The sequence below is a fragment of the Propithecus coquereli genome, unplaced genomic scaffold, assembly GCF_000956105.1.
Source record: "Propithecus coquereli isolate 6110/MARCELLA unplaced genomic scaffold, Pcoq_1.0 Scaffold1, whole genome shotgun sequence".
Taxonomy (NCBI): Eukaryota; Metazoa; Chordata; class Mammalia; order Primates; family Indriidae; genus Propithecus; species Propithecus coquereli.
Genome location: NW_012133857.1, coordinates 21,125,926 through 21,143,938, shown reverse-complemented (window position 1 = coordinate 21,143,938; position 18,013 = coordinate 21,125,926). Strand labels below are relative to the sequence as shown.

Here is an 18,013-nt window from a genome sequence, read left to right as displayed (position 1 = left end):
CATGGTGGCACATACCTGTAGTCCCAGCTACTCAGGAGGCTGAGGCAGGAGGATGGCTTGAGCCCAGGAATTTGAGGTTGTAGTAAGCTGTGATCATGCCACTGCACTACAGCCTTGGTGACAGAGCAAGACCTTGTCTCAAAAAAAAAAAAAAAAATTAAACTTCAGTCTTTTCACAAAAGTTTGTCTTAACCAAGTTATCTGTGAAGAAACCTTTATCTTGTATATTTGATTTGAACTTTTCTTAGTTTTTCAAGGGCTTTTCAGTTGATTAAGGTGTAAAGACTATGATTGTATATATATTAATATGTGTTCATATACATTATGTGCACACTATCAGCCCAGACACAAAGTCTGTGAACAGAAAAAAACATCCTATTAACTTATCACAAACACACAAGGATACCAGACATCAGAAGAAAGACCATGCAAAATGAGCATCCTGGATTCCTTTCTACTGCCTTTCTCCCTCTTCTCTTGTCTTCTCTCCTCTTTGTAGACTTTTCTACCCCTGTGAACTCCCTCCAGCATCCTAGTTCCATCCCAGAAGAGCAGTTCAAGCAGAATGAGTAGCTCATTCTAAGTTCCACCTGTGCCTACCTCTTAGTGGTTATGGCATGTCCTTACCCTGTGTCAAGAGAAGGTGGTCAGAAGTCCTTTAGGTTCTTCAGATTGGAGCTTTTACGAGATGAACAAACCTTTCTCTTTCTATTATTGACTATATGCCATAGCGTAATGTCAATGAATATGCTAAACAAAATATCTTCCTCCTATGAGATGAGAAAGGGTAAAAGGAAGAAGGAAATCCCATTCTGCTGCACATATTCTTGCTGGTGAAATATAAGCTAGCACTAGTATACCTGTGTGTAGTTGGAGCTCAGATGCTTTTGGTCAATTGAGTTGGACAACTTCCTTCCCTATGCATGTCAATTTGAATTAGGATTAGAGGTTTTGGGGAACTGGAGTGAATTCTTTCATACATGTATCCATTTATATCTAGTGGTTTTCACTGGTGCCAAGAGCCTCCCAGAAGAAAAATATTTAAACTCTGTCCACTATTGAGGTTGAGATGTGCCTAACAGATAACGGGAAATCAGATTTTATGAGGGGTTTAATCAGAAAATTCACCAGGAAGGAAGAATATACAATGAGTTAGAGCAGTGAAAGCATCTGAAATGACAGGGAAATATTGGTATGGGTGGGGCAAACAGTTAAACTTGTCTCACTCAACAAACCACCCTGGTAGAATAGGTCTATGTAAGTGTGTATGTGTGTATGAATTTTTAAAAATTGCAGCACTTTGAGACCCAGTCAACTTCACTGTGGGGCCTTCGCCATCCCAAACACTTTTTCTTACCTTGAAAAGACATCTTTGCGTTGGTGAATGAATAAAGACCTACATCAAAAAATCAGTATCAACAGTGATAGGGGCAGGCAGTATAAGTGGTAGTCAGGGCAAGAGTGTAGGTGACTATTTAAAGTTCTACTTGGAGCCTGGGCATCAAAATTAGGTCTGGACTAGCTACTAGCTGCACTATATGAATGAAGAAGCTTTATTGCTAACCACTGAACACAAATTTACTGGCCCAAGTAAATTTGTAGGAAGACTCTTCTTCCTCCAATCCTGGCAACTGAGTGAAATTTACAATAAGCATTCAGTTTGCTTCCTAAGAATGAAAACACAAAGTTCTAGATTTACTGGTGTTAATGCCCACCAACCAAAGAACATCAGGAATATATCAGTAGTTGAAGAAGTTGGGTTCATTATTTGTTGCATTGAGGAAGAGGATACATCTTTGGGAACCATGGGCATCTAGTAAGAGGGTATTAGAACTTATGAAAAGATTTGGGCTTATATTAGCTGATTTGGGGGAGGGCTTGGGAAAGGAGAGCTTTGCTCTGGATTGGGTCCCATCAAAAAGCAGGTATAATTCAGCCATTGGGAGTATTAATAAATATTATCTATAAGACAGGAAGAACAAAATAAGACTTAGCTGTAATAGGTAAAGAAGCAGCAGTTATTCATATTAACCAGGATAGGGAAATGTTTGGTAATTTTTTTGATTTTGACAATGTTCATGTTTTTGTTTATGTACATATATAATTATGGAGTGGTCTTGTTTTTGTCTTGACCCATCAAGGTCACAGAGTGGCCTTGTCTGATGTTGATATTCTGTGAAATTCTTCATCTTCAACAACAACAACAACAACAACAACAAAACACCAAGACCTAGCTGTGAGTGTCAGGCCAGCTCCCAGTTGTCTCTTTTTCACTGGTACAACATTAGCTACAGCAGTTACATTTTAATTTCAACAACTTCAAATATAGCAGGTATTCACTGGCAATAGTGTTAACACTGGCAACTAAGTGGAATCTTTCATAAAAAATGTGGGGTCTGAGAAAAAATGCAAGCAAGTTATTATTTCCAAAGATATTCCTGGATACCCAGTATCACCCTAAAGATCCTGGAAATACATGGGCATCCAATAACATTGGATATTCTATTCCTAAGCAAATGGGGGCTTAAAGAATCTAGAATTGAATATTAAAAGTTAATGTAAATCCTCGGATAATGAAAAGGGCTTATGACATTTGAATTACACATATGTACATCAAATCATTTAAAGAATGATAGAGAACCTTTCTTTCATATTAATTTCTTCATGTATACTTAGAATTTTAAAAAAATATGTTATTTCTAAAAAAATCACTATATGTATGCTGATATTATAATGGACATCTGCTTTTGGCTGCCCAACATCCATCCTCCTTCTTTGTAAGAGGACCCAGAGTTTCCTTTGGGAAATAATCCTTCCTCATTCCTGGTCATGTGGTTGGATATTATCCATTACCAGCCAATCAATATAGCTCATCTCCTTGGTTGCAGTGATTAGTTAAGATGGAGCACTTAATCCAGCCTTACACATATTTATTGGACCATAGTGGTTAGTTCAAAGATAGGCATATGACTAACCCAAATGAAGGTGAACTTAAGAACTTGGGCCCCAAATGCTCTATTTGGTGACATAAGGATATGACATTCAGAATGCAGTAGCCATTTTGTGAACCAAAGGAGAGCCACCTAGGGGCTGAGCAGTGTGGAGGAAGAAATCCTGACAATATTTTTGACCTCTAGATGCAGCTGGATCTACTCTAGGGTTTTGAGAAATCATTGCCAAATCCAATGTTATGAAGTTTGCCCTATGTTTTCTTATAAGAGTTTTATAGTTTTAAGTCTTATGTTTATGTCTTTGATTCATTTTGAGTTAATTTATGTATATAAATTTAAAAAGTAAAGTAAGGTCCAATTTCATTCTTTTGCATGTGGATATCCAGTTTTCTGCAGCCTTCTTATCACAAACCAACATTAGCTGGATTTAGGTTAGGGATAGTTTTCTAAGAAAAACTTGCTACTTAGATATAATTTAACTTTTTCTGAAAAAAATTGAACATTTATGCCATTTAAAAATAAATTAGTATTAAATATACACTCAATTAATTTTATCTTTTCAAAGATGCATTTTGCAAATGTTTATTTTTCTAAACCTAACTTCTTGCTATGTAAAACTACTTTATTTAGGAAAATATTTATATCTACATATCTAACTACTGGAACAATTTTTTTTTTTTCTTTACTGAGAAAAGTGGTAGCTAGTTTTGGAAATTTTAAGTTTATGCATGACTTTTGAAGTACTTGGTCATCTAGAAGTACAGCCAGGAAATAGGCACCATAGAATCTCTGAGACCAGGGAGGGGGAAAAAACCCATTTGAGGAGAAAAATCTAAGAACAGTAAAACCCTCCAAAAACTTTCCTCATACCACATCTTCTTGAAAAAGGAAGACATCACTACTCTCAAATCAACAGTCAAATGAATGATTCAGATATCATTAATTTTTTTATAACTTGCTTAAAACTATAAAATAGGCACAGTTTCAAAATTATTCTATCAAGTCAGCATTATTGTCACTCATAAAGCTATTCCATAATTGGAAAAAATTAAAATAACTCTTCAAATATTAAATATTTCTAGATTATTGTACAGAGCAAATTCTGATCATCAAACCAATGTCTTTTTTCTTCCCATTAGTCAAATAATTCGATTATGAACTACAACCAAAATATAAACTACAATTATATTAAGGTAAATACAGCACATTCTTAGTTCAAAAAAATACTGTTTCCTGTCAAATTGATAATCATATTCATATAACTTGAATGACTACATTGGCATACAAAGACTCTATCATCCTTTAAAAACTTTCTAGTCTATTTCATTTTAAATACTATCCAATACCCTTTAACAATATTAATATACCACCAAATTACTTTCTTTTTTTCCAAATTACTTTCTTTATAGAGCAAAGACAAGCACTTTAAAGCTTGTAAAGTGACTAATTCTTAATGTTGTCAAATTAAGTTAAGCAATTTAACACAATTACTAAATGTACCAACTTCTTAAAAAATTGTAGTAATTAGAGAAACTGTTTCACTGTCTTTTATAATGTACATAAATAACTTGGTTTAAGCCAAATTGTTTAGGCAGGCTGGATTTTTCTTTTTTTTCTTTTTTCCAGAATTCTGGTCGACATCCTTGAAGTCCCATCCAAGTTTTTGTTTATAAATTGCATTCAGCCAAATTGAATGAGAGCATTTGCTATTACAAAATTGGATCACTCCTTTCTCTGTTTTGAGTTCATATTGTTAAAGTATTGCACATTCTTATTTTGCTTTATACCTACTACTGTCAATGTTAAGGGTACTCTTACTATAGACAAAATAACATTGATCTGAGTTAGGCAGCTTTCAGATTTGCCCATTGCCTGGATAGGCCCTATACCATACTTGCTACTGAAAATCCCACCATAAGAACCTGTTAGAAGTTAGGAGGGTTAGGAGATGATGTTTGGCCTTCGACTATCACTTCCTCTCTAGGAAGTGATGACATTGAAGTAAATGAAGTTTCCTTCCATCCTTAAACTGAATAAACAGGTGATGAGAAACAAAGACACCTGAGTAAAAAGACATACTGCTACATTGCAATTAATCATTTTCAACTCTGCAACTAGTTCTTTCATCAAATTGAGATTATTAGTTCACCCTTTAGTTGAAGACAAATGATAAAACATATCAATTAATTAATTCAGATAATCATAAGGGGTAGAATGAAAATAAGGCAAAGTTGCGGGTTTCACTTCTGCTATGGTGTCAAAATACACTTTCTAGAGACTCAAGTTGATTGTTAGAAGCCTTAAAATGTCCCCTAGATTCCTCCTGTATTCTCATTGTACCTTTTGCCATTTGTATAGTATTTGTCAAAAACTGCTTTGTATTATAGTGCAAATAACCATTTGTGATAGGCCAAAAAAAAAATGATATCAACTCCTTGGAAAGTGTGAATGTTTCCTTACTTGGAAAAAAGGATCTTTGGACATGTGATTAACAATCTTAAAATAAAGAGATTACCTTGGATTACCCAAATGGGTCCTAAATACTATTATAAGCTTCTTTATAAGAGACACACAGAAAAAAAAAATACAGAAGAGGAGGAGGTAGTGTCACCATGGAGGTGAGACAGAGATTAGAGAGATTTAGCCACAAGTCAAAGCATGCCAACAATCACCAGAAGCTGGAAGAGTCAAAGGACAGATTCTCCTCGAGAGTCTTCAAGAGGGAGTGTGCCCTGCTTACACCTTGGATTTGGACTTCTGCCCTCCAAAACTATGAGGGAATAAATTCCGTTGGCTCAAGCCACTCTGTTTGTGGTAATTTGTTACAGCAGCCACAGAAAACTAATATACCCTTCCAATGTTATTTCCTATCACTAAATTCATGGTATTTATGACAAGTTGTAATTATTTACTAGTTCCTTATCTTCTGTCTCACTCCACCAACATGTAAGCTCCTTGAAGGTGGGGCCCTTCCCTGTACATCCAGTCTCTGAGCATGGTATCTAGAAACTATCTGTTAAATGAATGAATGGATAAATGTTTCCCACAGGTAAGTCTCGTAAGACAGAGACTGTGTCTATTGATCTTAATTTCCAAGCTTTCAGCACAGAGCCTTGGAAAAAACTGTTGTTCAACTAGGTTTGATCTGTAGAAATCAGTAAGTCTGTATTCTAGACACTTTACTGCAATTTACAGTTGTGCCATGACCCCACCTTAATCTTGTATGCATCTGTTATTAGGTTTAGCATGTTCAAGAGGGTTTGAGCTGTTCATCTTAGATCTGGTAAGGTGCAGATCCCGATATCATTCATTTTCACATCCTTTACATATCCAGTTCCCAATCCCCAGGCTGCAGACTGATACCGGTCCGTGGCCTGTTAGGGACCTGGCGACAGAGCTCCTCTGACCACCCCCCCCACCCCCCAAACTGATGGAAGAGGTGAGCGGTGGGCAGGTGAGCAAAGCTTTATTTGTATTTATAGCAGCTCCCCATCCTTCACTCGCATCACCACCTGAGCTCCGCCTCCCCCGCCCTCTCATGGAAAAATTGTCTTCCATGAAACTGGTCCCTGGTGCCAGAAAGGTTGGGGATCACTGCTTCACATGATCTACAAGGGTTGGTGTATGGTAGGGACAATAAATATTTGGGGTTTTGAGTTGAAGCAGAATGATACCCAGCTTTAGACTCAGCTATAAATGATACTCAACATTGCCTCCTTGAGTAAATTCCTAATCAACTCTGAATCTCAACATTCGCAACTGAGATTAACTCTTAAACCTCACAGGGTTATGAATCTGTGAACCACTTAGTCCACAGTACGGACTCCATGAGTGGTACGTGATTATCATTAACCTATGCCATTGGCCTAACTCAGCCAGGAGTATACCATTAGACCAGAGTTCCCAACTAGTGCCACACCACTTACTAGCCATATGACCTTGAGCAACCTATTTAACCTTTCTGAGCCACAGTACCTTAGTCAAAAGCTGGCAAAAATACCTTCCATATAAGAAGTGGTTCCGACCTAGAAACAAAATGAAGTAACTGAATAGTTACACTTAAGGGTGTTAGTCTCAATAACGTATGTAAGTTGATTTTGACCAAAAAACCCTGGCTTTTGAACGTGTACAGTGACCTTGAGTAAATATTCCTACTTTCTAGGGCCTTCTGAAACAATGAAAGGGTACATCAGACCCTCCTACTGACTCAACGAACCCGAGTTTGGGAACCTTCCAACCAAAGGGTTCGATGAATTCATGATTCTATCTCCTTCAGCAACCTACCAGTTATCAGTGTTTCGAGGAGAAACCAAGACGACGTGACAGGTACTCTAGAAGAGTCTAGTACCTGGGTTAGCTCTTAAACCACGTTAAATTTGAGCTTTTTGGCTGACGGAGGTCAAGACTTAAGGAGAGCGCCGGTCACAGGTTGGACGTTCCCGCGTTTCTCCAAGAGTCCCGCGGTTGCCTGGGCAACGATACGTCACCGCGTAGCCTCACGCGTCCGTGAGGAAGAAGATTAGACGGTGCGACGCGCAGGCGCCTCGTGAGAGCCAATGGGCGCGGCTGGAATGCCGGTAGCACTAAGCCCCGCCCCTTTCCGATTAGATTCGGGGGTGGGGCGGCAGCGGGAGCGCGCCCGCTTTTCTGAGGCGGGAGGGCGGTTGCTGGTGGCTCCGCGGCGGCTGGGTGCCCAGTCACGTAGGTTACGCACACAGTCTTTCCCCAGGGACGGTCCGGAGCCCGCCCAGGCAGTTGATCCCTCACCAGACCGGGGCATCCTGGAGGCTGGGGCCACGATGGTGCGGGTCGAGGGCTCGAGATGGAGCTGACCAGGGGCCGTAGGGGCTGAGAAGAGCTTGCCCGAGTCGGTACCAAGCACGAAGCCTTTCCCGGCCTTTCGGGCTCCACGGTTCCCGCCCGCCGATTTCCAGCCGTCAGGGTCACGCCTCTCTTTGGAATCCCTGAACTCTGTGCCCCCCAAGCCCTGGCCCCTCTGCGGGAATGTTCAAAAATGAGTACCAGGTAACCCGAAACGGTTCTCCAACCTGTCTATAGCTTTCTCCACTTGGGTGAGGTAGCTTGTGATCGCGGTGAGGATAAAGCCTCTCCCCACCCGGACCTCTCCATAATACTGTCTTTTCTGGGTTAAGGAGGAATTGAAGGATGAATGGTATTGACCCTCCGCCCCTCCCCCAAAAAAGAAAAAGTTACCAAGGTCTAGGCATATGATTTGGCTTTTGTTCACTTTCCAGCTCAGTGCTTCTCGTGGTGTGTGAATTGTCTGTGATTCTGATTGAAAATGCAGACCTTAAACCCCACCCAGACCTCCTGAATCAGAATCTTGAGGGCAGGGTCCAGAAATCTTGAGTTTTAATAAGCGCCCGGGGTACTCACTGCTGATGCACACTGGTATCTCAGAAGCTATTTAGAAGTAAGAGCGAATGAGTGACTGTATGAGTGGGTTAAACCAAGAAGGAAAATGAGCACTTTGTCTATGTGCTATTTTCTCTTTTCTTAAACTGGGGGTCAGTGAATCTCAGACATTGGGGTACATCAGAATCACTTGGGGTACTTGTTAAAATGCAGATTTCCTGACCCTCACCCCAGATGTAGTGAATCAGAGTCTCTAGATGGGGTCAGTTGACTGACCTTTTAAACAGCTTCTCCCAGGTGATTTTAATGCAGGTGGTCCAAGGATCACACTTGGAGACACATTGCTTCTAGGTCTTCCTCTGTCACTTTGAATAACCTAGAGTGTCTCCATGCAACCTGTTTTCCTCACCTCACTGGGCGTCTCCTTTACTTGGTTGGCCCTGATCTCCTGCCCTCCCTCCTCACCTCCGCTTGAGGTTACACTCCCTATTTACAGTCTGTTTACCATCCTAGTCCTACTGTTCTGATGAACTTTTTTCGCTGTATATAAACCATCCTCCACTGATCTCCACCTCTTTTTTGCCTCTGCCTTTTCACCAAATACTACCTACCTCTTTATGAGTGTCCTCAGAGGATTCTACAGTTCTCTTTCTTCTATTCCGTTTAATATCATCAAATGAATAGAACAATTTTAGAGTTTGTTTCACTTCATATAGGTATATTGTTATAAAAAAGCATATGCTTACCGTGGGAAACTTGGAAAACGTGGGAAAACAAAAAGACAGTTTGCTATCTCATCAAGTGTGAGGGTTTTTCTCTTAAAGAAAAAAACAGCCAGCTGTCTCAAATTTAAAATTCATAGTGAAATATGACCTGCCCTCAGAAACTACAGTAATTCTATCCCAAATACAATCTGCACATAATACTGCTCGCTGAAGAAGAAATTAAATGTCTTAATTTCAAGTGATTATTGTTAAAACACAGAAGTGAAAATGCTTTTATGTTATTGAGAAAAATTAAAAGCTGGAAATTCTTTACAGAAATTAGATTTTCTCATGTGTTACTTATAATTCAAATCATATTTAGTCTTCATTTCAGATTCTCAATTTTTGCAGTAAATTCTTCCACAGGTAATCATCTTGTTTAATTCCCCTTTTGAAGTTCTGGAAATTCAGTAATATCTTCAGTGTTTTCACATAAGCATGTCCCTCCATGTTCTCAGGTTTACAAGTGGCCTCTCTATAGAAAGGATTCTCTATTTTTCTTGTACAGATTTTACAGATCTCCAAATTAATTTATATTAAATAGATAAAAATATCTTATGGAACACTCAAAATAAGAATCCCCCGCAATCCCTGCCAGGCCTTTTTATTGACCAGTAGTAAATTATTTAATTTCTCCTTTGTTTTATAATCTTTGATGGCACTATTGAGCCCTTGCTTTGAGTTGAGTATTATGCTTGGTGGTTAATGTTTACTATGCTATGTAATCCAACAACCCATTATATAGATGGAAAATCAAGGAATTAAGTAACTTCAAGATCAGTTAGTTAAAAAGCCAGTGTTGGAGCCCCAGTCAGTATGACGAAAAATCTTGTATTCAGAGATAATTATCATAATTTATTGGCCTGCTTTGAGAATTAGGTTTAAACTGTTTAGTCTGGTTGCAAAACATAGTCTGCAAAATATGATCTGTATGTCAAGTAAATGAGCCCCCTACTAAGAGATTGTGAGGTTTGTGTGGCACGATTAATGTTTATCATGCTTTAAAAATAAATTCCTTAAACCATTAATCCAAGGTGACCCAACTCAGAATGGTTGTAGCTTAGATACAATCAAGGTATAAAGTAGGAGTAATAACAGTGATAATGTTTCATCCCAGATCTACTTAACTGACAGATTCTTGGAACACTGGTTATAAACTATGTGGTGGATAATATTTCCTCCTTAGCATTGTCTTTCACCTTAGTTAAATATTTTGTTTTCATTGTTTAGGGAGGTGCATTTGTTGAAATCTTCAGTGCTCAGGGAAAAAATCCTGGAGCAAAATGGAAGATCCTTGGCAGTCCGTCTGTGATTTGGAAAGTAAGTATTAGAAATTAGAGCCACATAAATCCTGGCAAGAAGGTGAAGGTTATAGAAAGAAGGGCTTGATGAGATTTTAGAACTGTTTTTCCTGTTCTGTCACTGCAAAACCCTTTCATGATATTGTTGGCTGCAGCCCTCCTAGACACCACTCCTCAGTTGTTTAAGACTTTGACACACAGCTCATAACCCCTCTCTGTACTGCACGTCCTGCTGTATCATTCAAGGACTTCACTATCTTTCAGGAAAATCTCTCCAAGCCCTGGGCTTCGTGGTTTCTTGATTTCTTCATCTTTTATGACCTCTTCCACTCTGCTTAGGCATTCATTCCCACTGTCTCACCCTGGTCCTTACCACCACAGACTGCAGGACCTTTGAAATTACTGAGTGAGACATTGAGATGTCCCTCTCTGACCCCACTCTTTCATTCTTAAGGTCACTGGCTCAGTTACTCCCACTGTGTTTATTTTTCAATCTAATTGGTACCTTTAGGCTATTAACCATTCTACTTTTCCCTTTTGTTTAGTTCTATGTATTTATTTATCTTCTTTGTTTTTACTCCCTTTTCTCTCCAGCTCAGAATCCATAGTCCATAATTTCAATCACTTTCTGGTCAAGACCTTAATGCCCTTGCCCCTGTCCTTTCATCTTACCTCTGTATTCTAGTTCCCAGCAAGTCTCAGGATAGGAATATCAAGGCCTAAGCCTACTTTTAAATCATTTGAATGACTTTTTTTCTTGTAGATTGGCAGTTCCAATTTTATAGTAGAAACCAAACAAAATATTCTTTGATTACTGCTGTTTTCATTTTGTTCTATAGGAGTTTGATAAAGAAGTTAAAAGTTTTGTGTTTGTTCTGGAAGGCAGCAGCCAAACAAACAAAATTCAATTACCAAAGGAGAATAAGCAAATCCGTAAGTACGATTTTTTAATATTGAAGCTTAACATTTGATACTTAAAGTTATGCTTTTATGTCTCCTGAACAGGCATATCAGAATGACTTATACTGACATCTGTTGATATAAAGTGATGTGATTTTTTTTAATTTAAAAGGTAACTATATGCCACGCACTATGCTAGGCTTTTTAAAAAATATATTCTACCTCACTGTTTAGTAGAAATCTAAAAGTATTTTTAAGGAGACTTAGAAGATTACTTAGTACCCAGTAATTATAATAATAGTATTTATTGAGCACTTACTGTGTACCAGGAACTTTCTAGGCATTTTACATTTATTAATTCTCTTTAAATCCTCCCATTAGCTCTTTTACAGATGAATAAGCTAAGGTTGGTTCCTCATCAAGATATAGGAAATTAATTTGTGAGAAAAAATATTTTAAAAATATTGTATAAGGCATTATTTAGTGATATATCAACTCATACCTTTAAGAATATTAGTATTTAATAAGAATAGATACAAATATGTGATTTAACAAAAGCGCAAAGAGTAGATTTCAATTCTTTCTTACTTTAGAAATTAAGATCATCATTTTAAAGCAAAGAAACCCTGAGAGATAACCTAAATTTAAGATCAGAAGCCCAGTTATTGGCATAGATGGGGTTAAAATTCAAGGCTCTACCATTAGATTAGGCTTTGAGTAAACTGATGTGGTTTAAAGAATATAATTATCAAATGGTTAATCAGATTTTCCATCAACTGTGTCCTATGTTTTAAATATTGATTTCAAACGATCTAGCAAATATAAGTACACAATTCTTTTTTACATTCATTATTTACTTATTCTTTCATTCATTCATTAAGAACATAAATTGAATACCTAGTATGTAGCAGGCACTATGAAAAGACTTTTTGTTGGTATCTGATAGTCCAATTTAATTCAGTTTTCTGAACTTACACAGGCTCTGTGCTTTATGTACCATTTCAAGCTACTACATCAGAGTTTAAATTTCTAAGACATTATCTAAGCCATAGAAGTTATAGATAGAAAATGGTTTATTTTAAAGTGGTTTGCCAGTGTGTCTTTCTAAACTAAAATAAGAAATAGACTGCAGAGAAAAAGAGAAGAGATGATCACTGGTAAAAGAATTTTTATTAATTTACTACCATTTTAAAATCATGGTTTCCTAATAGTTCATGTGTGTGTGTGTGTGTGTGTGTGTGTGAGAGAGAGAGAGAGAGAATTTGTGTGTAATAGCAGGGTTTTTTTCATTTCCACATAAATTTATACTTATAATTGAGGTGAACTAAAATGAGCCAAGGAAACATGTCTGAAACTGTAGTTTCTTCTTACAAGAGACACGGTCCCTTTTTTTAAGGATATTGACTTTATAAGATAGCTACATTTCATTTTCAGGAATATGACTTTGTTCTAAGCCAGTGTTAGTTCTTTTATTTTTTTCCTTATTGTTCAACTTATAAAGCCCACCTGTACTTCATTTAATGCCCTCAGCATCTGTGCACATGGTTAAGTTATTGATAAAATCAATTACTTTTGGTAACCTTTCTCATTTGGCTCTGAGAAAGATTCTTCCTCTACCAAAGCCTAAGTGATTAAATACAAGTTACTCGTTCCTACTCTTATCGAAAGTTTTTTAAAGAAACAAATGAAGTTTAATGTGTTATAATTACTTTTTAAAATGGAAAGATGATGGTTTTAATTGTAAAAAACAGAAGAATCTTTTAATGTATTTCCTGTACAATGCCCTATAATTAAAAATTATTCAGGCTTTTCTGTAGCACATGCAGCACTGTAACAAATGAAATAGTTTACATAGTATGACCTGCACTAATGCCTTTTAAGATTAATTATTTGGAATTTTTGATAATGGAAATTTATAGTTCTTTTTACTTGTACAAAATGACCTTCTGTGTGAAGTTGGTATGGTTAAATTTAAATTAAATGGCATGTATTGAATATAGAATTGGCTTTCAATTAACATTTCTAAATTAAATTACCATATTATATATTCCTATTTTAAGAGTAAACATCTACTCTATTTATGCAAACTTGACATTAGGTACTCCATATGTGTTTCTGACTATATTAAGTACTTCTTAGGAAGAAAGTTTAGTAATGAAATTAAGTATATTTAACTTTTCATTTTAAATAGTAATATTTCTGAACTAACTTATATTTGAGGATCTCTTAAGATGTCAAATTTTCTTTTCGCTCAGCACTTATCAAATAAAGGGAAGTGAGATATTGATTATCAGATTGTGCGCAGGGCAGGGATCTTGAATCATCTTTTTTGTACCCCTAACTTTGTGTCTAGTATTAATACATAGTTGGTGTTAAAATAAGTTTGTTAAATTTGCTGCATTAAGAAATTATGATGCTTTGGGTTAGAATTTTTAATTATGACCAGCTGACCTTGATATAAGACTTGAGTAAATCCCTCTCCAGCTAAATAAATAAATCCCTGCTGCTCTTCACCTTGGAACATACTATATAGAGTTGCCCATATGAGAATCAGCTCTGTCACACATAAGTATCTATTTAATATCATTTGGAGGGTCTTCTCCAGGACTTTCTATTTGAGGCTCATGTTTGAAACCATTGTTTTTTCTGCCTATGTCATCCGAATCAAATGGTGTGGTCATCTCTGGGGATCAGTATCCCTGAAGTTTCAGCTCTAAGTTTCAGCTACTCTGGAGGATGAGGTCTTCTTCGTGAGGTTCCCCCTGAGCTTCTTCATGCCCCTACTGTAGTATTCTTGTTAAAATAAGTCTCATCATGACTTCCTCTGTTTAAAACTCTTCAGTGGCTTTGACCTCACCACTCTACTGATGCTGCTGTTGTCAAATCACTAGTGACCTCTATATTTCTGAATCCAATGGCAAATTCTCAGCCCTCATCTTACTTGACATATTAGCATCATTTGAGATAGTTGATACCTCCTTGATACACTTTCTTCACTCATTTCCAGGATATCCGCACTCTTAGTTTTTTTCCTACTTCACTGATCTTCTTTTGTAGTCTCCTTCAGCAGTTCTTCCTCTTCTCCACAGCCCAACTTAATGTTCCAGTGCCCCTGGACTCAATCCTTGGCCCTCTATTTACATTTACTGTCTTGATTGTTGACTTCTAGTTCATGGATTTAAGTACCATCACTGTCTTAATCCAGCTTACATTTTAAGCTCAGACTTCTCTCCTAAACCCCAGACTTGCATATCAGCTTACTTACTTGACATTTCTACTTGGACATCTTAAATGCAATATGTCCAAAGCCTAACTCTGGTCTTTACTTCTTAAAATTCCTTTTCCTCCTGTAGGCTGCCCTATTTCAGTTGTTAGCAATTTGTCTTTTCAATTGTTTAGAATAAAAACTTGTAAATCAGCTTTGATTTTTCTTTCTCTTCATTAAGTCCATCAGGAAGATCTTATTGGTACTATTTAAAGTAGATCGAGAGCCTGACTACTTCTTGGTACCTCCAGTGCCACTGCCCTGGTTCAAGCCACCATTATCTCATGTTTGGATTATTACAATAGTCTTCTAATTGGCCTCCCTGTTTCTGACTTGTGCTCTCTACAGTCTGTTGTTAAATTAGTAGCCAGAGTAATACTTTTAAATTTTAAGTAATATGTGAATCATGTCACTTCTCTGCTGAAAATGCCCCATCTCTCTCAGATTAAAATCCCAAATCTATAAGACTCTGTAGTATCTGGTATCCTCTGAACTCTCTGACCTTATCTCCTATTACTCTTTTCCTTGTTTACTCTGCTCCAACCATATAGGTCTCGTTGCTGTTTTGAAACATAGCCCAGGGCTCTGCCACCTTACCACCTGTGTACAGGATATACCTCTACCTAGAGCTTCCTCCCCCACCCCCAAAATAGTTATATGGATCAGCCTCTCCATTCTTTAAGCCTTTACTAAAATGTCACCTTTTCAGTGAGGCCTGCCTGACCTGTACTAAAGTTATAACCTGTACTTTATATCCCTTCTCCACTCTTGATCCTTTTTATCCAGCTCTACTTTTTCCCATAGTACTTACCATCATTTAACGTGCTGTGCAATTGTTATGTTTATTTATTGTTTTTCTTGCTATCACCAAAAAGTAAGCCTCACTAGCTGAGAAAATTTAATCTGTTTTGTTCACCTAGAATAGTGCTTGGCACATATTAATAGTAGACATTCAGTAAATCTTTGTTGAATAAATGAATGTATAAGTGGCTTCCCATTGATTTTAGGATGACCTATGATCCTTCATGTGACCTTTAAAACCCCACATGATTGGGTCCTGGCTACTTTGCCAGACCTATCTCCTGCTGCGTTTCCTCTTCTGTCTTTCCTACCAGCCTGCTAAGCCCTTTTTAGATTCATCCAATCTACTATGTCCTTTTTCATCACAGGAAGGACTAGTCCTTCTACCTGCAGTATCTGTTCCTTTCTACTACACCCATCCCCCTTGTCCTGTCAATTCCTGCTTATTCTTTCCAGCTGAGTTTTAATGTTATTTCAAGAAAACCTTTACTCATCATCTTCTTCCCCCACAAGGACCCAGGGTTACATGCTTTCATAGCACCCTGACCACCTCCTTCATGGAACTAGAATGTAAGTTCTAAGAAGGCAGAGACCAAGCATGTCTTCATTGCAAAAACTTAAGTATTGAGTCTTACACATGGTGGCTGCTCAATAAATCTTTGTTGAATGATAGAGCTAATTTAATCTGTATAAATAATGCTGTGAGGTGTAAATCTAAATTATTAATCCAATTTTACAGATGAAAAGTAAAAGGATCCAGACAGGTTTTCTCATTGCTCAAGGAATGTGAACTAGCCTATAATGAAGGCATAAATTATTCCTGTTTTGTGTGTTGAAGTGAGAGGGAAAAAATAGGTAAAAAATAGGTAGACAACAGATTATAAAACTGCAAAACCTGTATATTTCAGTAAAAAACTAAATTTGTATGAATTTTATGTACTTGATGGACATTTTTTGACTAACGTTCAGCATTACTTAGAGAAAGTGATTTTAAATATAATGTAGACATGAAGAGTCAGTTTAAATTTACTAGGCCACTGGAAAAAATATTACTATAGAATTTATTTAGCATTTCTGACACACAGGATCAGTGTCAAACATTATTAAAGTACTTTTTTCTTTGTCAGATCATCACCATATGGTATTGTCATACTTCTTTTAATCTTAGAAGTGAAGCCTTTTGGAAACTAGGGCTTCTATATATGTGAGAAAGTTGAATTACAAAGCTTTCTTTTTTTGAGGTTAGGGATCTTTGATATCTAAAAATGCTCATTCAAAAATGCCCTACATGTGTAGTTCTTTGTGTTTGAAGAGAACAGTGCTGATTCAGTGAGATTTTTGACATAAATTAGGGACCTTTTTTGAAGACTGATTTCATTTATCCTGGTGTTCTCTCAGCTCTATTTACAGTGGCCATTGTGCAATGAAAAAATACCATAGAGCCAATCAGTGCAAGATGCAAGAAAGACTGACTGATTTATTTAAGTTGGCCTTATTTTGGTATCTCACTTTGCTTTTGTAGATCAGAACTCTGGTTGCTTCACTGACGTTTCCCATAAATATGGTTGAATCAGATTGCTAGAGAATTATCTAGGGTCAGAGCCTGTTTCTCCTATTTCTATTACATTGCTTACTCCATTCATGGCTTTCTAGAGCAACTTATAAGCTAAGTACTTTTAAGTAAAAGTTATTCCTGTGTGTTTGATTAAAAATAGTATGCATATTGATCAAATATGTTTATTGTTTAGGAAGTAAATTTGGGATAAAACATAGGAACTGTTTAAGTTGTTCAGGAATGTTGAAAGAACATTCAACCACAGGATTATAAACCAGAAGGTCTTTATATAGACTATCCAAAAATTTATTGTTACTTTAAAATACTGAAATTTGTTAAGCCTGCTAAGTTGGAATAATAGAAAATAGCATGAATTTTAGACCAGTTGCCTTCCCTAAAATCTTATCCATGTGTTGGCCTGTACTATTCGCTTCATAGGAAAGGTTCACAGTTAAATCAAGACATCTCCATTTCCTACCTAAAGTCCCACATCTGGAAAAAGGTTCCTAAGTTGCATGTTTTAGTAGGTATGATACTAAAACATCTTTTAAGAGCACCATAATTGAGAAATCAGGCATAAGTTGAAAACCTAAGAGGAAAGGCATTAAATGAACAGATATGGAGAGATAATATAAGATCAGTTGATTTTTTTGAGCAGTTGCAGACTTCAGCTATCAAAAGTGACATAGAGACTGGTTTTTCTACAAAAAATTTTTAAACCAGATGAAGCTAATGATAGGGAATAAAAGCTACCAGTTTTTACTTAGTGAGCATTAAATTAATTAAAAGTATATTCAGTTAACAAAAGGTATTATAAATGAAAATCTGTTCTTCCATCTATCTCGGTGTGGACACATTTAAAACCGTAAGAATGAGCAGTGGCTCATCAAACCTTCAGTTTTAGTTGTCATAATTAGAATTCTTTTTCTTGATCTATTGTTTTTTATTAAGTTGTTTAGTACAGTTAAAACTGTCAGTGAATAAAAATAATTGCTACATGCTTTTATGGTCGCCTTGATGGGAATCTATAGTTCAATTTTATGTCTCTGTTGAATGCAGTTCTATGTGTACGTTCTCTTGCAACCTAGTAAAAATAGTAA

The 18,013-nt window shown here is 36.9% G+C and overlaps 1 protein-coding gene across 1 annotated transcript in view; it reads left to right on the top strand.

The window, feature by feature from the left end:
* Positions 1-7,827: 7,827 nt before the first annotated feature.
* Positions 7,828-18,013, top strand: part of LOC105814772 (chromosome unknown open reading frame, human C3orf67) — a 331,823-nt gene continuing 321,637 nt past the window's right edge. The window contains exons 1-3 of the mRNA XM_012649895.1: positions 7,828-7,976; positions 10,322-10,411; positions 11,232-11,325. Of these exons, the coding sequence (XP_012505349.1) occupies positions 7,956-7,976; positions 10,322-10,411; positions 11,232-11,325 (205 nt within the window). The 5' untranslated portion in view covers positions 7,828-7,955. The remainder of the gene's footprint in view (positions 7,977-10,321; positions 10,412-11,231; positions 11,326-18,013) is intronic.